At 34.7% G+C, this 25,176-nt stretch overlaps 1 protein-coding gene across 1 annotated transcript in view; it reads right to left on the reverse strand.

Moving 5' to 3' along the window:
* LOC135846717 (uncharacterized) overlaps window positions 1-25,176 on the reverse strand; it is a 69,487-nt gene that overhangs the window by 22,620 nt on the left and 21,691 nt on the right. Inside the window, exons 2-3 of the mRNA XM_065365960.1 lie at window positions 22,580-23,041; window positions 18,311-18,493 (exon numbers count right to left, since the gene is read on the reverse strand). Of these exons, the coding sequence (XP_065222032.1) occupies window positions 18,311-18,493; window positions 22,580-23,041 (645 nt within the window). The remainder of the gene's footprint in view (window positions 1-18,310; window positions 18,494-22,579; window positions 23,042-25,176) is intronic.

The raw sequence follows: 25,176 nt of genomic DNA on the forward strand, positions 1-25,176 counted from the left end.
GAAAACCAGCGCCAGGCTCGTACAAATAGCAAACGAAGATTACCGTACAGCTGAAAATCAGCCAGGTAAGTGATTTTTTCTTTAATACTTTTTTCATATCTCGTGATATTTCGACATCTCCACGTCGAAACCATAGTAACTACATCGACACCTGCAATGTATTTGACTAGACATACATGCTGCTCAATAAATTTACCACCAAATTCTCATTTGAATCGATTTCAAATCGACACCCCCTACAGCTTTCAAGTACACTTAGTACTCATACATAATTCATCCGCATATGGACGGGTATCTTTTTTCGACATTTTCAACTTCAAATAGAAAAGCGTACACATGCAAGTGTTTTTTCAAAAGACGGTCGTATAATTATCGATTCTTTTGACAAAAATCCAGCGCACCACCATCTGTAAATCAGTTGCGCGCTCGATTTTATTCGTCACCTTGGAAAAGGACCCTTAAAGGGATATTTTTACGAGCTGGACAAAAACCGAAACGGTTTCAAAGTTGAACAAAAAATAAAAATATCGTTTCGGTGATTAAAGCAAGCTGAGACTCGTCTACGACTCGTAAAATACGACACTTCTACGTCGCAGAACATTTCAAAGGCAGTTAAAATATGCCTGAGAAACAAAAAGAAATTCAAGGATACGTTTTTAACGATGAAAAAAGACCAACCACCTTTGTCCAAAGGGACTAAAACTCGCTACGAGTAAAATAAAAGAATAAAAGAGCAATAAAACAGTCACTCAGCGTCAGATTTCAAAGCAACCAGCAAACTTGTCGCTTAATTTTATGCACATAACGTGCCAGCCGTGTCTTTTTTCCACGAAATTTTTTCAGCATACAGACAGGCTAACTGATAAGAAACAAAGAACCCACAGACGTAGGAGTGGGGCAATTTTGACTAAATCTAACTCAACTCACCACCGAGTTTTCGCTTCGGCCATCATTAGTTGTTCTTCTTAGCTTTCGATACGTTCTCTGTTATCAATATTGTGCGTTCGAGTATTTTATTATTATGAATCCAGAAGTTACAGAAATACTGTGTTATGTTTGCGAGTTGATGCGAGTAATCATTTCTATATTGAAAGATCTCATCGAGAAAAACTTCGTGTAAATGTGTTGTGCGCGTATTAATATCCAATTTCGTTGCAAAGATTGTAACAATCCGGCGTGTATTTTTTCTCGTTCGAATAAAAATAAATGAGTGATTATTTACGTCCAAAATTCAAACTATTGTGCGTGTGCAAAAAGTGTCGAGCGTTACACCGAATTCGATTCCAATACAACCCGCGATACCGATCTAACGGGCAAATTTTTTCATTTTATCGACGTCCATTTAACATCGCGGTATCTGTGTAAAACCTTCAGTGCGATTCGCGTTGAATTCTCGAATAATTCGGTCATCATTATCGTGTACTATGGATCGCCACGACGTACTCAACGTCATCGACGACATCGTGCTGCCATTGTGTAACGCGTGCTACACCCCGTTATTTAAGCAAACACCGACGGCCGAAAGCCGAGAAAAGAAAGTAGTCACGACATGGTGCTATCATCTATTCCACCGCTTTTGCATCGACTCGCTGTTTCGCAAATCCAACTATGTCGACCAGAAAGGCAAGTTTATTCACTGTCCGAATGATTCGTGTCACAGGCAAGTATCCGAACACCAGGTGAATGCGTTGCATTTACTAACCGCAACCTTACCCTACGACGATGGCCTATCCGCTCAGGAGCTACGTTCTGATCTTCAAACGGCGAGAAACCAGCTCGCGAAATACGAAGCATCGACGTTGGAATACGAACGCAAGGTGCAAGGCTACGTTGGGTTACTCCAGTCGCGCGACGCGACAATCGATCGGTTACTCAACAACGAGACCACGCGCGCCTTACAGTCATCCGAACGCTATTCGGCTCAGGATCGATTGAAACAATCGCACCCAGCGTCATCGTCCAATCACCGTTCTCGATCACCATCACGCAGCCAAACATCGACGCCAAAAAAACAGAATACCGGTCGAGATGCGAGTCAATATGCCACGCAAAAGCAATCACCGAACGACTATCAGAGAAAAACCTACCATAACGATGGCCGCCCAGTCAGTACCGGAAAAACACCTATTCATACGCAGGCATCCAATCGACGTAATGCTACGAACCACGCAAAAAACTCGACACCGGCGCGACCAACACCACCGGCTCGCAAATCATCGCCATCGGAAAACGCAACGCCTATTCAACAACCCGATATTGAATACCCGAAGAAGGTTTTTTACGCGAAAAAATCAACCATTGAAAACCAAGGCAAGAATCACAAACGATTCTTTAAAAAATTCGGGATTACGTCTTCGGTACTAAAACCATTCTACCCGTTGAACGCATATGCAAAATACTTCACCACGCTCGGTACGTTCGTTTCCCAAGACGTGATCAGAACAGCGATTGCTGCCAAAGACGTCCTGCTCATTGGAGATGGATTTATCTATGGTTTGATGGATTTCATCCTCGAGCATCGTAAAATCCGACCATACTTACACGAGGAATTATATGGACGCGAACTTTCAATTGTCGATTTAGTAAAAACGCTCAATGGTTTTTTCACCCTACCGCGTCGAGTCATGCTCGCTATCGGTACCTTCGACGGTTTTATGGGAATGCCAGCATCGGTGTACCAAGATAAATTTTCACAATTGATTCGAATCCTAAAGAAAAAAGGAGTAACGGAACTTTACGCAGTAAAATCGATGCGGTACGAAAATCAAACTGACGTACAATATGCGGAAATCGAATCGACAATCAGAGTAAACTGGCAACAGGTATTCGGTGGAAAGTATTATATTATTGAACCGTACAAATTTCTACCGGAACAGACCAAATGCGACAAATATGGACCCTACCACGATCGCCAAGACTACTCAAAATTCGCTAAATGGATGTGTCATCAATTTATATACGCGCGTGACCAATCTCTCGACTCGCCTGATGCGGTATTCGACAACAATGCGTCGGGTGACTACGATTCCAGATCGGAACACTCCGACTCATCCGACTTCGCAGTATACGATACCGAGAATTCCGGTGGGAAAGCACCATGCAATTCACCTGTGATTATCGATCCGCAACAATCTGATAGTGATACGACAACTGAAAAAACCGAAAAAGCTCAGGAAGAAAAGCCACCAACGCCAACGAAACCTAAACGGAAATCATCAGCTGGCACCGTACCATTGTCCAAATACGTCCCCGTCGCAACGGTATCGCCACTGCCGACCGACACTGCGTCAACATCTAACGTTGCATCGGTCCCTGAGCAAATATCATCGACATCGCCAATCCCTACGGACCACAGCATCCCCGATAACGAGATCATTCGCCAGCCATCACGCACCGAAGAAGAATTACTAAATTCCGACGCGAGTATGCATAGCGATGACAACCGTAATGACGACGATACCGTTATGGAGTAACGCTGTGAGTAATTACTTTTTCCAATTCTGCTCATTTAGCTAAAGATAAAAAATTCGTAAATTAAATTATTCTAATGTTCGTTACTCGCGATATACCACCTAGAATTGGAAAAATACGGTTACATGTTGTTTATTTGAGTAAAATATTAATGTATTTCGAAGATCTCAAATTATGTTAAATAATCGTACCGATTTCATATTTTTATATCGAGATACTCATTAAACTACTCTTAGTTAAGCGTTCCTAATTGTTAAGACTGAATTTTTTTTTTTTTTTAAGTATTCTACAGAGCTTTCTCGAATTATTCAGTATGAATTATAGATTATCTTTATCGTTATAAGAGTACTTACTCACTTATCTCCATAATCAAAATTTTTTTTTTTTTTTGGGTGTCGAACGATTTTGGCATGTTTTTATCATTTAATTACGAATTTTGTACGTTAGTTGTTACGCTTCTTTGGTCTTAATGACCAACTATTCGATACCCTGTATATACGTTACGCTTTATGTTAAATGTGAACTGATTTTTTCTCTGTTATGTAGTTTTTGAATTTTTTATTTTTTGTTATTAATTGTACTCGACAATAGCCTTGTGTATCCGATATGTAAACTAATGAATGAATTTGTGCCACACCTAAAATAAAAGACAGTTCAAGATAGACTAATTTTTATTGAATTTTTAACAGTTCACAATCCAGCCTTAGGTGATATTACTTAACAATATTTATATATAACCACGAACTCGATGCAAATATTCTTCTCCAGTTATCAGCTGTATACGTATCTAGAACATAACAAAGAAATAGAATATTGAATTAATTTCAAATATACGAATATAAGATGAAATAGAATAATTTGCTGATAATATTTCCACCGAAATAATAATATGCAATAGTTCAACAAATTTCCTACCTTTCGTGCACGATTTAGCTTGGCAATTCTTCATCTTGACTACGTATCGTAGATATCTTTAAGAACTTGCGTTTTGGTCATGTTTCGATCCGTTGGGAGGTATTTGCTGAAATCAAAAAAGGTACCAGTTCAGTATTCGTCGTATGTTTGGATTTGTTTTAGCTGGTAGATAGAAAGGTTTTTGAACTACATTCATACTGGGTTCATTGAACCTCGTCCGTCGTTTGGTGATCCAGTGGTTCGCAGTTTCGACTACCTGGATACCTACCACGCTCGTGGGATTGAAATTTTATTGAGTTTACTCTGCTCCTTTTGTTCTCACCCGAGAAACCATGGGGGGCAGCTGATAGGTCCGTAGCGGACAATTGGCTGTCCACTATGGACGAGTTACCGGTAAGGCATAGTCGAGCCTTTGTTCTACCGTGATTTGCTCAGCTGGTTCACTGACCGCTAAGTAAACTCACGCTGGGGCATATGTTAGACTGAGACTTATGCCTATATCCGGAAACTCGTAATATTAGAGTATTTAACCCTTCTATTTCGGGTAACACTGATTGGTACAGTCGCGAAAGAGGTTTAGCAGCATCTTTTGCGACTGGACCAATTCGCAGTTCATCAACGGTTGTCCGCGAATCGCCAAGTTAATGTGCCTTTTAGTCTTTGTGTCCTCCGGGTCCAAGTTAAAAGTTATTTCGTAGAATTAATTAGTGTATTTAAGTGATCCCTCCAAATTTGTACAATATTTTCCCTATTTCGCACGAGTTCGTGGAATTATTGATTATTGACGTGTATTTCTGTGTGATTAAACTCAAATATATCGATTTCAGCACGTAATCGTGTATCTTTTGTTAATTTAATATATTCGTCGCGTGTAAGTATCTATTCGGTAAAGTGTAGGTGAGCTGGGGTAAGTACCTATCTTATGCCAATCTGCTTTATTCGTCATACCCTTCATACGTGCATTATATTATTTTATCAATTCTGCCTTAAAACGGTCCTTAGGCAACCTGTATTGTTTGTAAAAAGAATAAATGTCGTCTATGTAAATTACGTTTTAATAGAATTATTTTAATTTGTTGTAATGTCTGAATTGATTTCTTTCTTTACAAGATAACTTTGCATAATATACTCAAATAGCATAACGTTTAAAAAGCCTCTCCTGCTGAGCTATAACTAGGCAATTATACATTTATTCTTCCCTTAGAGAATAAATGGAAAAAACTCACCACCATAGGTAAGGATTAATATCTTTATCAATTGACGCAGTTATGAATATTTGAACTATATCAATAGCTTCAAGCTTCAACATTTGAAAATTTTAACAATATTTTTTTAGGAAATTTAATAGCTTATAATATTTTTAAAAATAGGAATAAAAGCTTTGAAAAATTAATAATGATCTAGTCTGAGCGAAGTGAGGTCAGCGAGGATGAAAAGTGTGGAAAATTGAAAATTCGAAACGTAAAACATCATTCTTGAATTTTTAATGATACAAAAAGTTATCTATATTTTTTCATGGTTTTACCTTTTTTAGCTTTCATGAAATCATAATATTTTTAAAAATATGAATGGAGCCTGAGAGAGGCGAAGGAAAAAGCTCTCGAAAAGTCACAAATTCTCATTTTTTTCAGGACATAATTTTTATATCTTCAAAAACAATTAATTTTGGTAAAAATTAGAAATAGATAAGTACCTAATTATTGTTTCCAAATTTTCGATGAAAAATAGGACATTTTTTGATATTCAGCAGAAGTTGAAATTTTCTTGCATTTTTGAGTTTTGACTGGAATGCATTGGAGAGACCTTTTTTTTTGGGGGGGGGGGATTTCAAGTAAGTAAAACAACATTCTTTTAGATGTGAATAAGTGAATTTTTATACTCCATAACACTTTGGTTGGGGAAAAGAAAAGGGCGAAAACTTTTGAAAATTTATAATTGAAGAAGTAAAAACCGATGGTGTTTGGTACCTACATATAATTCTTTGATTTTCCCTGCTTACACAATTTTTTTCCATTTTCCCCAAAGTTACCCCAATTTTTTCCTAAATTTTCCTGTCCCGGGAGGTGGGGTGAGACAGCCCCTTCACATCCCCTCGTTTAGCACGCCTCTGGAACCAATGTACCTCTACCTATATGTATATTTTAAGAATTAACATGCATGTATCAAAAAGTACATAATACGAGAAGGAGGATCATTGATCACGAACTAGGGAGATTTAATTCAGAAGAAGGAACTCATGTCTGCAAAAAAGATATCGATGTGCAAATCAAATCCATCTTTTAAGAACGACTATTAGCCCCTGACCTTAATTTCTAAGCCAGGAGGCATCGTCACTTTTTCCTGTACTTCACCTGATTTCAGTCTGCATCTCTCAATAACGCAGTATACTTACTTAATTAACATAATTATCATTTTTTTTTTTTTTTTTTTGACAATATGGGTGCACGACATGAACTGAACGAGATAATTCGCGATTGCCTACACTTTAAAATTACGCAATTATGTACTATAGATTCACGCTTAGATATCACATGGTAATTCGACTAGACTTTTCATACGTGTGGTACCGGTTCGTATACTTACTTATAGGTACTCGTAATATCGTGAATTGGCGAGAAGAAAGTGACATGTAATTGAAAGCCGGAATTTTCCATCAGTTGGAAATACAAGTCGGTGAAAAAAAAAGTACGAATTCTCTATATTTTTTAATGTATGCAATATCAACAACATCAGAACGCCCAAGTGCATCGAAATACTCATAGGTATAGGTACCCTTGACAGTCGTCAGCTCACATTGAATTCTTTGCATCACTACACATATCCGATCAGTTCTCAAACATCAATGTCAAACAAAAAAACAATCATCGAAGGTACCTCTTGTATTTGAGTACCTAAATTACCATTGCAATTTAACGTAGATATACGAGTATGTAAAGGTACTCGCGTGTATGTTTCGAATTATCAACGCAATTTACTTCTAAGTATGTATAAATAGGTAGGTACGTTGAGTTTGAGTATTTTGTTATGCGACAGTTATAGGAAAACTATACGTCGGAAGATTGACTGCGTAACGTTTAACGAGTCAAGAACATAAACAATAATAATCACCGTAGGTGGTACAACAGACAACAGTCCAAAGGTAATTTTTCCATGAACACTATATTGGTCATAGACTAGCCAAAGATTGGTATAGGTACGAGAGGACTGCGGAGCACCGGAGATTATTGAATACGCGTGTAAATTTAAGTTCCGTCAGGAAGTACCCCGCTGATTAAATAGCACGACCCGACCTATGCGAAAAGCGAAATTTCTAAAGAGGCAATTTTTGTGACAGAACTTTTACTCGTGGGTTTGGAATTTCAACATGTCTGTCTGGGTATGTATGTAGTGTTTTTAAAAAAATGAATGAAGATTATGCAACTTGTCTGTGTTCAAAAGATAATGAATAAGTATGTGAGATCATTTCAAGGTCATTCAATGGTCTATAACATGTATAATTGCTTCATTTTTACAGTCTATTGACTAGTAACAAAATGCATTTGGGTAGGTACCTACAAAATATTATTCATTCATAAAGCTACCTACAAATACATATTACTTATAAGGTTACAAAATTATGAAAAGTTCAACTAGTTTTCTTTCAGCCCCCATCATATGTACTTGGGAAGATGATTTTTCTTGTGTTACAGAAAGCTGTCGATGTGTACCAAACGAATTTTAACAAAAGGCGAAATTTAATTCTGGGGTCCTAAAATTTGTGAAAGGAAGAGCTACACATAAAATAAATGTAAGAATCATTTTGAAAAACTTTTTTTAATTTAAACTTTTTTAAAGAGGAAAAAATGACCTATGAACTAAATTTTTTTAAAATTTGAACTTGCGTCTCAAATTTTAGAAAAAAAATCAAATACAACTACAACATCGTTTAGATTTTATATGTACTTGACTTGTAGCATTTTCTTACTATTGGGGTAAAAATTTAAACCATTTTGCTTGCATTGAAGAAGAGCCACTTACGTTGTTGCTTTTTTTTATCGAATAATTTTTTTTCGTTTTAAATTTTTTGCGTTCAGACAATACCAGAAAAAACTGTAGCATAGAATAGATTTTAAGATGAACCGTAACTTTTCTTAAATATAGGTACTTACTGGGTAGGTTTTGAAAGAACGATTGAAAAATAGGTATTTTTTCCTCTCAGGATTATTGTCGATGTGATGCAAGAGCCTTTGCGATCCAGTAAAGTTCATTAATCTCTTACGAAAATACCTTTCATGTTTCAAACCGGGACCGCTTTGAGTCTTTGAACATTTCATATCTACTCAGTAGATACAGAATCAGCCTTTCCCTTAAAAGTAAATAACCTTGATTTGTATGTACTTATTTGAACGTAAGATTTCCCAAGACAAATAAATTCTGAATCCGAAAGATAATTTAACAAGGTTAAAAAAATGTTTTTCGATTAAGTATAAAGGATGAGATGGTACGTAATACTCGTACCATTTGAAATTCGTTAATTAAAGAAAACGAATCAAAAATAAGTTATTTTAACCAATATAAGAGTTTTTACCTCATTTTTTTTCCCGAAAAAAATCGTACAAAAATTGTTCTTTTTTTCACACAAATAAACAGTACCACACATTTTTTCTAATTTTATGAAATTATAATTTTTCAAGTCTCCAAACTGAAATTAAGGGGTTTTTGCAGTTTTATGTACAAAAGAACCAGATACGAATCAGTAAAAATTGGGCCTTCGTTGAAATCTTTTGAGCAGGTATCCAAAAATTCTATAAATAGATGAAAAAAAAGTATTTTTGAGAGCTCGAATTGAAAAACAAAAAACAAAAAAATGTATATTTGCTCAATTATATTTTTTCGGAATTTTGTTGTTTTTTTTTAATTATTGAGGCTCCTCAAATCATACCTAATTATTTCCTCACTGATATAAAAATTGAGCCTCAGAACCTGCAAGACTGAATTTCTGAATTGAAAATATAGAAGTACCGTTTTTCGAAGCAATGATTCCGCGTTTTGATCTACCCTCGGACCCTCCCCCAAGATTCCTAATTTTTTCACTCTGCTCGTACATTTTCCTTCTCAGAAAGGAACCTTCAATTTGAACGGATTCGGAATTACGGAAAAAATCATGATCTGAAACCCTCATAACCAAAGTTTCAGTAGCCCAAATTGATTTTTCGATTTTCTTGATGAATTTTTAGATTTCTCCAGAAGACATAGAAATTGATATAGACATCAATAAATTTTTAATTGTGACTTATTCTCGACCTGTTTAACGAGTTCATCCACATTTGAGCCAATTTTCAGGCAGATACCTCGAGTGCATTTTTTTTTGAACAGTATGCCTATACCTAAATATCTTTTAGAAAACAAAAAATTTCAAAAATCAAAAATTTTCTCTTTATGAGAAATTTTTAAAATTTTGAACGAATGGCTGCAGTATCTCGTCTAGAACCCTCCCCCCCCCCCATATGAATTTCATCATTTTGGACTATTCTGTCACCTCCGACGTAATTCTCGGTTTCTTTAGAAGGCGAGGATATGTAATATTAATTTTTTCTGCTATGCTTAGAATCGAGCTGTGGCTTATTTTTGACCTGTTTAAAAAGTTTATCTGCATTTGAACCAATTTCCAGGCAGTCATCTGGACTGTGTTTTTCGACCAGAACTTTTTGACTATTTTTCTTCTTTCATAATTTCTATAAAGTAAGTGGAGATGCCCAAAAATGTTTCACGAAAAGATGCTCAAAAAAATCTTGAAACTAAGTACATAATTATAATGATTTCAAAAAATGGTGCACATATGCAACTGCAAAATAAAAATTTTCAGTGATAGACGCCTTCATATTTTAAGCCTAATTTTTATTTAATGAACCATAGGTAATAGAGTAGCCATCATCTTTCCAGCTTTTCAATTTCAGTTTCGGAAGCACAGAGCCTATTTTTGAGTCCATAAAATGCATCAGAAAACCGTTTTTGACGTCAAAATTTCTTTTCATAGGACCACTTTAGCAACCCCTCATAGAAAATCACTACTAGCGTCATTACTAAAAAAAAACACTAGTAACTTTTTCGGCAAGTAGCGTCACTACTACTGACAGACTTACTAATGACTAGTAACGTTTGTCAATAGTAGTGACACGCGCAAATTTGCGCATTTTGCACTGAAAATCATGACAAAAACATGTTAATGGCAGCTATTTACTCGTAGACCCTCCTAGAACAACGAATTCTTCCCAAAAAAATTTTGAAAATAAAAAAAAATTTCATGCCTGGGGTGGGGTTCAAACCTGCAATCCCTCACTCTCTAGTCACCTGCCTAACCAACTAGGCCACTGAGGAAGTTGGAAGTTGAGGTGTTTGAAACATTTATATGCACTTTTTAGCACTCTGGACTTTAAAAAATTTCAAGTTTGATGATTTTTTACAAAATTAAAACTGAGTTTTTGCTGTGTTAATATTTCTAGATAAAAATTAAATGGGTATCATACACTTGTATTCGATATTTCTTTGCGAAAATGGACCCTTCCTTATCCCCTTCCCCTCGTCCCCCCCTCCGAGGGGGCTGGTACCTCGAATTTTTTTTTTTCATTTTTCGACTGCAATTTCGGCTTTATTCGCAAAAATGGACTTTTTTCCGTTCCTCTCCCCTCCTCTCACCCCCCGAGGGGGCTGGTACCTCGATTTTTTTTAAATTTTTCGACTGGAATTTAGGCTTTATTCGCAAAATTCATGAATTTTTTTCCGTTCCTCTCCCCTCCCCTCCCCCTCCGAATATTAAAAATATAAATGGGGCCAGAGCAACTGAGCAAGCCACAACAAAAGTTCTTGACAATTGACAATTCTTCATTTTTTCAGGATATAATTTCTATATTTTCACAAATAACCAATTTGGCAAAAAATTGAAATGTTAAATGATTATTTTCAGATATTCGGCGAAAAAAAGGGAGTTTTAGATTGAGGATTTCTGGTAGTTTGATTGAAATGCAGCGGAGGATCTTTTTTTGAAAAAATCCAAGTAAAAACATCGCATTATTTGTGATGTGAGAAGTCAATTTTGCTACTATCTAATTTTGGTCGGAGAAAGAAAAAGGAAAATGATCTGGCCCAAGCGGAAAATTTTCAAAATTATGGTTTTTTTGGTCGATAGTAGTGACGAGTTGGTCGCTAGTAGCGTCAGTACAAGCGCTAGTAACGTTTTCGGTATCACTAGTAACTTTTTCAGAAACGCTACACGGAAAAAAAAATTAATAAAAATTACTATTTCAGTATAGTAACCGGATCCCATTCAAAAATAATAGTGATTTTTACTCAGCCAAAAAATACATTTTATCTAGAATTAGGTAAAAATTTATTACTCTCAAAGTAAAATTTACTAATCTCATAGTAAAATTTACTATTCTCATAGTAAAAATCACAATATTTTTGAATGGGATCCGGTTACTGTATGAAATAGTAAAAATTATCTATACTTTTTTTTTCCGTGTAGTAATTTTTTGAAGTCACTAGTAGTGATTTTCTATGAGGGACCCCTAAGATGGATGAAAATACTTGTAGGTAGGTATACCTACTTTTTCTTTTCTTTTTTTTTCTTTTTTTAAACTTTTCTGAAGTATGTATAATTTGTTTTTTTTTTTCAAAATACCTAAGTATTTCAAATAGAAATTCTCATGCCATTTTGATAAATTGAGAAAAAATCGTAGATTTAAGCTTCACCATTGACTTTTTTTTCATTTTTTAAAATTCCCTTTTTAAAAACATTTTTGAACTGATGAACTTGAATTTGGAATTTAATATGAAGTGTGCAATTTTTTCAGCTTCATTGGGAACTCATCATTTTGGAACTTTTATATTCACCTCTTTCAGTTTCTCAAAGACGACCTACCTCAATGTTATGTACCCATTCCATCACGATTCACGCAATATGGTACCTGTTTTTCAAAATGCAGGAAAAAAGAATCCACCGACCGTAATCATCTCGTCCAGAAATTTTTTCCATATAAAGAAAAAGAATCTTCTCTTATAGATATTCTAATTCCGGTTCTGTGTAAGTACATTACATTTGAATAGCGAGATCTTTATAAACTCGTACCTCGAGCAATTGACCAAGATGGTGTTTTGATACAAATATCTACAGCGAGATAGATTAGTTACTTGGAAGTTGGAATGTGCGAGATGCGATCAGAGGTCAGCTAGGTAACCTTTTATTACGTAACTTAATTTAAGTCTACGTAAAACGCAAAAGTCCAACAGTGTATTTTTTTGGAGCAATACCTCATATAGGTACATGTGTTTTTTCCTAATCTTTTGTGTATACGAGTAATTTTTCTTCTAAAAAAATATACGTGTAAGTATCTGAGAGGTATGTTTATGTACCTCGTAGGTATTCTGTATGTAATACGTACTTAATTGCTCGAAAGTAAGGTACAGTACACACGAATGCTTAAAATAATATGTAGTTGAGTTTAAGAAGAATTAACCTAGTGTAACCGAGTGTAATGTTGCGATAATCGTGCTGCAGCGATTCCACTTTGTAGTTTTATTCTTTTTTTCTTAACATTGCGTTTCTAAGTGACCGGGGCGATAAAACTATGCATAGAGATAGTATATAGAAATAAGTAGGTATGGTATACGAAAGCGTTGGTTTTATTAACAACAAACCAGCACCTTTGGTCGGAAGCTAGCCAACTGATCGGATTTAGATGCTTTACAAAGCGATGGTATTCTCATAAGTATGGGATTATGGTGTAAGTGTAGAGATACGTACCTCTTCAGCTTCAGAGATACGCAGATACCGACACTGTGTAGGTATATTGTAGATCGATGATACCTCTACTCCTGCCTGTAATAATTGTGTCGACGATTTTCATTTTGTTGACTTTCTTTTTCGTCCGCCTTTAATTACAGAGCGTTGTTTTGTACCATCTTTTCGTATATCTATGTACTGTGTATATGGTACATCTCAAGATTAAAATTTCATTTTACATACCTATGTTTGAAGGAGAAATGAGATAAGACACGTTTGAGTTACGCATACGAGTCGCAAAGATTGACATTGATTTTTATTTTGTTTTTTGTTTTCTTCATCTTCGACCTAGACTAGCCAATTGTGCGAATGAAAACGTGGCTAAGATGGTTTTCGAGATTTTGTAGGTATATACGGATGTATCTAGTTACCTCCACTTGGGATTTTTGGGGGATTTCCTAAATTTTTTTTGCTAATTTATGATTTGCCAAAAAAAAAATGAAAGAATTGTGATAGCTTTCTTCTTCTTAATTCGTGATTAAAATTTGATACTTATCGCGATATGAAAATTATCGTGCGAGGATATGACTCATATACCTAAATGGGAAATTCATCGTCGTTCAGCTCCGGTTTGTGGATTTTATGAATTGAGAAGCCTACTGAATGATTACGGAATCTCCTTCATCCTTCTATTTTTTTCCCATCTGTGTCTAATTAATGAAGTACCTGTGTATTAATGTAGTGGACTCTTAGACCCAAGTCAAGAAAAGTTTTGGATTCCAAATTTCCATCCCTAATTCAACGTCTTCAATCTTATTTGAACCAGTATTGCAATAAAATTTTTGATTGCAATGTTTGTATAGAGTGAATCGTGAAAAAAAATGTTGGAGGATTTTGACCAAATTCAGTGCAAACCTTTATGTTGAGTTGAAATAAGTCATTCAGAAAAAAAAATTTAGCTTCAAAAATGCCCCAAAAGGGGAAATTTGGAGCCTCAAAATGGATACATTTTCGAAAAAAATAATGTTTTCTGCTCTAGCCACCACATAACCTGGTTTGAAAGAAGTGGTCCTGTTCCAAAAGTCAAAAATCAAGAAAAATGGGCCAAAGTTTATCAATTTATTCAATTTTTTGAAATTTATTGGATGTCCAAAAAATTGGCATCACTGCATTTCAAAATATTTCCCCAGTTTCAGAAATGATGTCTTTCGATATTTTGGCTCAATTAATATAAACCATTGCAGAAAAAAATTCCAAACACGAATTTGCCACAAAAAAATTTGAATTTTCAACCGCTCAGGAGGGGAAAAACCACCATTTTCCGAAAATTCTTCCCCTGAACTCGACGATGTTGTTTGATGTTTTAATGAAGTTTTGAATTTTAATTGAGTTTTCCTATTTGATTTTTTCAGCCAATGATTATTCGTCAGATCAACATCTACGAGCAGATAAAAAGTGAGTCGTCATTATACCCAAAATATCTAGCCAGGAACCCTATTTCGATGATACTTTTACTAATCTAACTATTTTAATCGAAACAACATTATTTTTTTTAAATGCAACGAAACTAAATCAAGTCTACATTACATGGTCATGAAACTCTGTATGTATTTCTGATGCGTAACCATGAAACGGAGCTTTTCTGCGGAACAAATGTTTACGTCGCATATTGAATTATTATGTACTCGTAGGTAGGTCTAGGCACTGAGTAGGTAATATGTATCGCTTTTATGTCGTGAAAACGAATGCTCTCGTCGAAGTAGGTAATTGTGAAGAACGTAGATAAACGTTTATCAGAATTGTTCATCATTGAAGATGGATGCAAGAGATTTATATTCACGGTAAATCAGCACTGCCTACAGGTACCTACTATGTACTTAGCCTATGGAGATGTTCATCGGATGTTGATTTTTTGAATAGATAAAAAAATGTAAGAGATTAACATAATACTTGAACTTGATCCCTTGTGAGATGGGCTCACTGGGTAGGAAGATCAATCGTCTTAAAGTAGGTATTGAAGAAATTAGATTTCGAACAGCATCATTATAATGATCATTTTGGTTTTCTATTGCCCATTTCAATAATCAGAATTGATTCATCATTTTCACAACTGCTCATTTGAATATTCCTTGGATCTTTCATTAACTAAATGTCATATTTAGGGGGGGGGGGGGGGAATCTGAATTCTAAAAATTACAAAATGCTCTAACATTTCAGTAGGTAAACATAGTGTTCTTTTTAATTTTCCAGCTCTGGAAAAATTATATTAAGAATAAGGAGAAAGCCCAAAATGAAATCCAGCTCCTGTAAATTTTGAATTCAGCATCAGCATGGTCTTTTTGACTGATTCAAACACGAATTTTCAAATTCCTTCAAGTTCTGATTCAAGAACTGATTTTTGACCCTTTCAACCGATTTGAACAGAAATTTTCAGACTCCTATAATCTTTTTCAAAGACTCTGAAAAATTCAAAACATTCGTTACAAGCCCAAAATAGTTTAAAAAAGTCGCAATGTGATTTTAGGAATTAAAAATGGAGCATAATTTTTTTTCAAAAGTAAGTATTCGTTGAAGAAAATTTTGGGTTTGAATGGGTAGAAACTGTTTTTAAAATCGACCTAAGGGACAAAAAACACTAATGAAAATTTAGGTATGAGTGCTGAATACCCTTTTTATGACACTTTTTTTGGATCTGGAAAATTCAAAAATTCTCTGGAGGCTCCAGAATCTGGCTCGAATTCCAACAATATTCAATTCGAGTCATAAAAAATGTAAACCAAATTTTAAATTTTTACTTCAATTTGATCAATTTTTTTATTTGGGGGAGGAAGTGAGTATTTAAATTTTCAAAAATTATTCATCAACAATTGAAAAATGAAATTCAACACATGAAATTTGGCCTGGTGATGTATCTTTGAACGCTCTTTCAAAATATCGATTTTTCTTCATTCAGTTCAAAAATGTTTTCCAGGTCGAACCCCCCCCCCTCTCCCCTTGAGCGTACCGACTCACTTATTATCCTCACTAAAGTATGTTAAGCATAGCATTCCTCCCTAAAAACATTTCAGTTGTCCAAAAAAACAACAACTGAAGGACCTACAGAGCTTTGAATTTTTAAAATATTGTCCAAAAATATATTAGAATATTGTAGTATCCCAAAAATCCATATTTTAGGTCATATTTTTTTCAAAAAAATAGAGTCCAAAAATACTCTTTTTTCGTAGGTACGTTAGGTATACCTCGGCCAAAAGTGGCACTCGAACGGATTGAGTTGGCCGGAATATGGCCTAAAAAAAGATTCTTCAAGCTCTAGGTATCCAGTCACACATTTCTGCTTTTTGAGAAATTTTTTTCGAAGAAATTGGGTCCTTAAAAATATTACTATCCTCACTTATACAGAAATTGGGGTTCTACATAGATGTGATTTTGATTCAAATTGCACCATTTTGCAAGATTTAAATCTCAGCGAGACTCTCAATTTTCTGTTTGGGGAGCTGAATATGTTTTTTATAAGCTGCCTCACAAGTTCAATGCTCTTGAAAAAATAAAAAAATACAAATAAATAAATCGGTAACTGAATGATCAAGAGGTCTCTCAAGTTACATAAAACGACCTAGAATTTTACGTCACAAAATAATGTAATTTTCTACTGCCAAAAATAAATAATTACCTACGTACTTAATTCGAATCAATATATTGACCTTGAAAGGAGAAATTTTTCATGTATAAATAAAATAATAATTTATTAATCTACAAGCGAAAAACATCATCCAGATTTCAAAAATACCTAGGTACCTCATATGTACTTATTAAGACGGATGAGAAAAAATTGAAACCCGATCATTTGTCAAATGTAAAATATAAACTCACCACAACTCGCGAAAAAATCCCCCAACGATTACATAATCTAAATAAATTTTGCACCTGAAGACCAAATAATGTGATTTTTACGACTTGGTAGGTATTTAATAGCTATATTCTATCATTTAATTCAGAGTGAACACATTTTATCAACCGAATTAAACGATAATTAATAATAAAAACGCTCGATATATGTATAAAAATAGTAAACCAGTTTCTGTCGCGAATTCTAAATGGTACCGGTATATGTATTAATTTTTAATATAAATTTCTCCGGTAGGTATATGACCTTTATAATATAATTTTCGTCCTCCAGATGAGAAATACATTGGTACTGGTATTTATATGTTGGCACTTGTTATTCGATAAAAAGTACGACTGAATTCGTTCGTAGATATAATTTTTGATGACTCACTCTACAGCATAAACTCGGGTAAAGGTACCTATATTATGGTACATTGGAACATCAGTTAATCCCAGATTCATGTTTTAAAAAAACGACAAGTCGACGATGCTGTCACATTTATGTACCTACGTTAAATTACTCGTAAAAACACGCGTCCGTTGTAGGTACGTGTTGTATGGAAGTGAGGAAATTACACAAATATTTTTGTTTCCTTATGCATACAAATTGTTATAGGAGGATAAAAAGGTAAAGTAGCCGAGAGAAGACGATATAATTAAGGTAGTTTTCAACGTAGCAAGCATCCTATAAGTATAGTAAATATTACGCGGAAGCTGCATCTAGACGCGATAAAATGAGCGTAACAGGTGACCAGGTCTGGCTTACGAGAGTATTTCGATGACCAACAACGTGGTGCGATTGAAGAGAGAGAGGTATTTAAGTATAAGTAAATTAAACATCATTAGGAGTACGACGATAATCGAGAGACTATTTGATACAATTACATCAATTTCGCGTGCATGGAAGCCGTTCCATTAATCTTGTTGATTTATGCGCTTTCGTTGGCCCTCTTTTTTTTTTACCTACCCATTCTTTTCTTTTTCTTTTTTTTTCTCGAAGTCTTAATTATTATTAAGACCATTTTGGAGCGTGTTGAATGAACAATTAATTACAAGCCGAACGTGGAATGCATGCGCCCTATGATGTAGTGTACCTTATGTAATTATTATTATTCCTCTATTTATGACGATTGATGGCATCTAGGTAAGTGTGTCTATATGACGTACTATTGAGATAGATTTTAGGTACAGTGCACTGCACTACACGCCACATTGGTCGAAAATTCGTGCAATTTAAGTGTTAAAATATGACATAAAGTATGCGTAATAATAAATTACCTGGCATTTTGCTTCTGGATCTGGATACATTTTACCGGACCTGTCGCAAACGAATGATGTCAATGGGATATCTGTCAGGGAGGGAAAATCTGGAATGTATCCTTTGTTACGTTCACTTTCAAAACCTATACCATTGAAGTATATTTCTGGTACATAGGAGCCCCAAATTGATGATGGCCATTGCTAGAAAAATATGTCGAATTACAATATTAGCCTACTTTATGCATTAAGATATTTCGTAAAGTAGAGAGCAATATAACAGTGGTGCAGGGTGTTCGATAATTCTGAATCAAATTGAATAAGGGATTACGAAATGAGATTTAGATTTTTTGATCGACATAACATTTTTATGTGAAAAAATGAAAGCTTAGATACCAAACATTTTGACATTTTTTCAGCACTAAAGTTCAGTTGGCTCATTTTCATCGCTGGAGAAGGGGAGGAAGGTTATTCTGATTTTGATCGAAAACTCTAAAAAATTCTTGTTGGAAAAATACAGCCTTTGCTCTCCATTTTTCAACCCAAAAATATCAACAGATGCCATACTTCAATTTTGAAAAAAAAAATCAAAAAATTAATTAATAAAGATATGGCGTGATACGTCGATTCTCATTAATTCGAGATCGATTTTACTATTCTCAAAAGGGGAATCTCGAAAAATACTGTTAGAGGAAAGTGGTCATGTAAAAAAAAAAAGGGGAAATATTTTTTGCACGACGAAAAAGGGCGTCATCACGACAAGCATTTTTTCGTTCATAAAAGATGAATGAACGACGAAAAATTATGAAGTTCCACGCCAGATGACGCCCGACAATAAAGTATTTATGAACGACTACGATTTAATAACGAGATAAGCAGTATTCACGACAAAATAATTTCATACACGACAGAACATTATCAGTTCAATTACGTTTATATTTTGTACAAATTTTAACAAATAATCAACTGAGGGTTTCTTTCAAAAAAATTTGAGTGAAATTGTGACTCAGTAGAAGAGAACCAAATTGACCTAAGCGAAGCGAGGGCAAAATCTTAGGGGGAAAATGAGAATTTTGAGGATAGATCGGCGATTTTGTCGGCAAATAAACGATAATTAAATTCATGATTGTAAAAAATTTGAATTTTTGAAAACTGAAACTAAAATATTGTTGGAATTTTTATATTTTCCTAACTTTTTTGAATTTCTCACAATTTCCCAAGTTTTTCCTACTTTCGCGGAACCGGAGGGGGGCAAACTGTCTCTCCTTAGCCCCCTTTCGCTTCGTACCTGAGGTCAAAAAACAAAGGGGGTCATCCATCAAAGTCCACAAAACATTACTTCTATAAAGAACAATTTTTTACATACCTACTTCGTTTTTTTGGTATCATTTTAATATTTTGAAACGTTTATTTCTGTCGGTGAAATGCCTGTTTTTGATAGAAAAATTTTGTCGTGCATTGCCTTATATAGCAGTGGAAAGTAATTAAATGTCGTGAATTTTTTAATTCGTCGTTTGATACATTATTTTGTCGTTGGAGTACCTTTTATGTCGGGGTAAGCTCTTTATTGTCGTGAATTTCCAATTTAGTCGTGGAAATGATTTTTCTGGCGTGAAAGTGCCTATGCTTGTCGTGCTGACGCCCTTTTTTGTCGTGGTATTAAATCACACCCAAAAGAAAACATATTTGAGGAAGTTTGATTGTGAGAACTATACATTTTAAAAATCTAGTAAAATTACATTGAAGACTTTTTTACGTTCTGAGGTACACTTCAACAAACGAATTTTCAAAATAGTCTTCAACTTCTCAGCGAGCGGGGACAATGCTACCGATTTTGTTCAAATTTTTAAAAAATAGGTCCATTATATCTATTTATTTTTTGATCCAGACGCTCTATGAACCACTCCCTCTTCCCCCTTGTGCTCTTAAACAAGATCAAAATAATTAGGAATTACATTTATGACATTTGGAATTCAAATAAGTGTGCTTGAGTATTCTTTGGAAACAACCCCTCAATGCTTCTTCAGCCCTTCAATTTTGAAAAAAGGGTTCGAAAAATTATGAAAGTGTAGATAGTGTGACATGCTGATTTCCATAATTCAAGGACCCTGAGTTCAAAAATTTATCAATTTTTTGGATTCGACTCTTCTCAATTTTGAAAAAAAAAGATGGCATATTATAGGTAAATTTTTCGTTGATAGAAAAGCATAATTTAAATCATTGATAAATGAGGGTGAATCAAACAAAAAAATAATCGGAGGATTATAACCAAATTCAGCGGAGACTTTTATTTTCAGTTGGAAGTCTCTCAGAAAAAATTTTAGCTATGGAGTAGTCTTCGGAGGGAAGTTGTAGGTTCTCAAAAAATGAGCATTTTTGAAAAAATCCATGTGTTTTTTGGTCTAGCTCCTACGTCCTATCTCACCAGTATTGTAGGAAATGGATCAATTCCACAAGGTAGTAACTATTTGAGATTTCGCATGGACCTACGTAGGTTATCGTCATAAAAATTCGAGCACCTTTTGAGTTTCTACTGAGTAGTTGGAAGTTTAAAAAACGCTTATTTTAGGTAAATTCGCGTTTTGAATCATACCTACTTTTTTCTCAAATATTTTACGATCTGGGGAAGTATTTCAAAACACAATAGTACCAATTGGTCATTAATAATTCATTACTTGTCCATTTTAAAAAATTGGGAAAAGTTGATAGGTTTATTTGTCTATTTTTCTCAATTTTTTGAAACTGGCAACAATGGTCAAAAATATTCATAAAACTCTATTTGACTTACAAAATTCAAACTTCTTCATACAGTTTATGTAGGTATGTACCCAGCCAACGTTGGAATCTTAGGAAATGAAATTGTAGATATTAATGCAAAATCTGCCACCACCCTTTCTCCCCTTACATTTATCAGAGCTGACGACCTCAAGTCTATCTTCACCCAAAGCACACTTAAGAAATGGTAAAACTTTTGGTCCCTCTAAACCACAAACAAGCTCTTTCAACATAAAAAATCAGTCCATCCTTGGAAAAACCTCTCCCACTTAAACAGACTTGAAGAAATCATTATAACCAGATTGAGAATTGGCCACACAAAAATCACACACAATCACCTCTATGAAAAGGCCCCGAAACCCACATGCCAGTTCTGCCTGTCAGAATTTATATCTGTCCAACACTTACTATTTCAATGTCCCTCCTTACATCAGCACAGACTATCCCTACAAATAGATGAAAGATCCATATTCATACCAGACGACCATTCCGAAATAAAAAAATTCTTAGACCTAATCAAAAAACTTGGCCTTACCAACTCGATCTAAATCTCACACGATGGGTGTAATAATCAAGTAATTACAAACACCAAAAAAAAATTGGCATAATTTTCTTCCCGTTTTAAAAATGATAGGTAGTCTATTTTTTTGATATTTTAACATCAAATTAATGCGAAATATTTGAGAAAAAAATATTCTCAAAACATGAATTTACGTAGCTTCAAATAAACGGTTCGCAAATTCAGTTCAGCCTCTCAGAAGAACCCTGACAATAGCCTAGGTCGACGCAGAATCTCAAATACTACTTTTTGGAACTGATTTATTATCTAATTTTTTTCAGAACAAGTTGGGTAGGGAGTATGAGCGAAAATCAAGATTTTTTCAAAAATGCCTCCTCTTTTGAAACCTTATGCCTTCCCTTCGAGTGATTTTCAACTCAAAATGTAAGTCTCTACTTTTGGTCGAAATCCTCCGACTTTTTTTTTTCAAAATTCACCCTATAATGAATGCATTTTTGAGTTCAAATGGAGAAAAGAGACAGGCACGTGGAAAAATCTGATTTCCAGCATCAAATTTTTTGCTGAAATAGAAATCATAAATTTGGGGAATTCCTCAGTATAGGAATGTTATATTGAATTTTTCATTTCAAAAAATTCTGCCTCGCCCAGTCATAATCTCGTGTTGAAATATTAATTTAAAAATTCTGTTCTTGATAGTTCAACATAATTTCCAAATGTCATCAAAAAAATTTAAAAATACCTAAGTAATGACTTTTTCTATTTTCTTGTTTTTTTTTAATATTTTTGACTTGAGAGAGTATAGGTAGGTACGTAGTGGCAGTTCATTCTACTCAATTTTTCCTTCCAAGATGAGCTTGACAACCAAACTAATTGAATCGAGCTGCACTTTGACTTTTGAGCTGCCATTGTTGGTTTTTCGATTTTTGGTTCTTACATTTTAGAAAAGGGGTAGAAATGGGCTATTTCTATAATCTACATTATGATAATTTGCTCACCTGATGATCCGTTAAAAATGAATTATGATTAAGTCGATCACTATACCAAGGATTCCTATCCTTGAATAATTTACTATAACTTAATCTAGCCGGTATCTGAAGCGAACCTCCAGGTTTTGGTCTAAAAGACGGTAAAACTTCGTGGTGGCCGAAATAAGGCGGCTGTATCACGTAAGTGGACTCGATCTCATTCTCGAACGTAGGATATCGACCTTCGGCGGGCGTATAACGTCCGTCAGGCGTTTGCTTTAATCTTATGATACTACGAGCAATGTCTGGGTCGACTCTGGAATCTTGGTAATGCGATTCGCGGGGCCTCTGTTCGAACAGGATACCATCCGGGATCGAAATTCCTTCTTTATTTAGACGATTTAACGCCAGCCTGTCCACTTGAAAAGCACCATCTGGTATTTTCCCTCCTTTATGGGGTAAAAGCTGCTCACGGTAGAGTTGCCGTTTAGTCTGCAAAAATTTATAAAGTACAACCTAGGTATAAGTTTTTTCAATTTAATTAAATATACGTACTTAGGTAGGTACTATGTATATGTATTTATGCGAATAATAGGTAAGTAGGTTCATATATTCAATTATTTGATTTTTCAAAGAAATAGCATAGGTTGATCGAATGAATAAGGAGATATAGGCTGTATGGTTTTTCTCTCTAATTCCAACGTGTTCGGAATATTATTATTTATCTTGTGGCGATTATAGGTATAGGATGTGAGTAGGCGCGGTAAAACTATTGTTAGAATTTCAAGACGTGTTTTGGTTTTAATTTACATTGTTCGTCCAAGTGTGGGATCTTTTTGCGTGATTTCACGATACAGTATTAGGTACTTCGAGATTAATTCAACATTCGACACTCAAGTTTTAAAATTATCGAGAAGTTCAACGCTGATACATTTATGACTGAGCTGCCTTTCAATTTTTTCAACAATAAAACATACATTTTCAATGGCTTATTCAGAGGCAGCGTAAGGAGTCAATATTACTTAGAAGTTTGAGAAACTCTTGAAAAGAAAGTTCTCCAGAAAAATTACACTAGGAAACGGTAAATTTATGTTCGGGTTAAAAATGGGCTTAATCGATACTTTAGACCCTAAAACAAAAAACAGAGTGTGGTTTTTCAATTTGAGTTGTTTTTGTGGTCAGGAGAGGCTGTCAAAGTTGCAAATATGACTGTTTTTGCCCAACTTCAAGAGTTTGTAGCGACATCAGTATTGTTTTGCGAAGAGCCAAGGTCATTTTCGGATTCTACGCACTTTTTTAAGTAAACTACTTTCCCTGATTTTTGATTTTCAAACTTTCAAGCGCATACGGAAGATATTTATTTTGTATAATATTTTAAAACTCAGAGCGCGCGACGCTGGCGTTACTCCACCACGTAACCGAGGCGCGGAACTGTGTTCACCCGAAGTTCAAATTGAATTTTTCGTATTTAGAAAAATTAACCTTATGCGCTTGAAACTTGGAAAATCAAAAATCGGGGAAAGTAGTTTACTTAAAAAAGTGCGTAGAATCCGAAAATGACCTTGGCTCTTCGCAAAACAATACTGATGTCGCTACAAACTCTTGAAGTTGGGCAAAAACAGTCATATTTGCAACTTTGACAGCCTCTCTTGACCACAAAAACTTAACTCTTTAAAAAACTCACTCTGTTTTTTGTTTTAGGGTCTAAACTCGATTAAGCCCATTTTCAACCCAAAACACACAAAAAAAGTTCAAAATCGTTTCCTAGTGTTATGAAGCCAAAATTTAGAATTATTAATAAGTACGATTTTTTTCCAATTTACTTATTATTTATCCAAGTTGAGGAGAATTTGTACGTGCAGGAGAAAGGGACACAGTGCCTTAGAAACGAGAGATTTTTTTTTTTTTGAAAACTGGATTAGATTAAAAAGAATTTTGACAGGGAAATTGACAATTTTCAAAAAAAAATTTTACATCAAGTGGATTTGTATGTTTTTAAAATTTGAGGGGGAGCCCCCGGGGAGGCCTCCGAAAGGGACTACATTCTCAGTTGTGAGCCTGAACGTTTCGCGGAATTTTTTCATTATGAAAAAATAACTTATGGAGATGGGAGCAAAATACTGAACTGTCGTACTTAAATCTAAGTGCAGGTAAGTAACCTGCAATAGAAATCATTTTTAGAGACTAGAACGAATTTTCCATTCGCTAGTTACGTTTGAGGACAGGTCATTAATAACTAAGGCAACGTTAAGAAAAAGTGATCTCCATTCTTGATCATGCCATTCTTAGGAAAAAACATATTTTTTCTCATTTTTGGGGAATTTTAAAATATGTACCTAAATACCTACATGCTTAGGTAGGTATCTATTTAAAATCGACAAATTTTCATTCCCCTCTTCCCCCTCTTCTACCTCACAAAAAATAGTCGAAAATCGCCAGGAACGAAATTTTTGGATTAAAATATCTCTATCAAGACTGTTTTTGTCAAAATTTCCCCAAAAATCGAAAACTTTTTGAAATGGTATGAAAATAGGTACCTATACGAAAATCACCATTTTAAAAAATTTGCATAGAACGTTGCCGAAACAATGAAACATATTGAAAACTTGAAGAAATACTTCAAAAAT

Source organism: Planococcus citri, chromosome 5 (assembly GCF_950023065.1).
Source record: "Planococcus citri chromosome 5, ihPlaCitr1.1, whole genome shotgun sequence".
In the NCBI taxonomy this organism is placed as follows: domain Eukaryota; kingdom Metazoa; phylum Arthropoda; class Insecta; order Hemiptera; family Pseudococcidae; genus Planococcus; species Planococcus citri.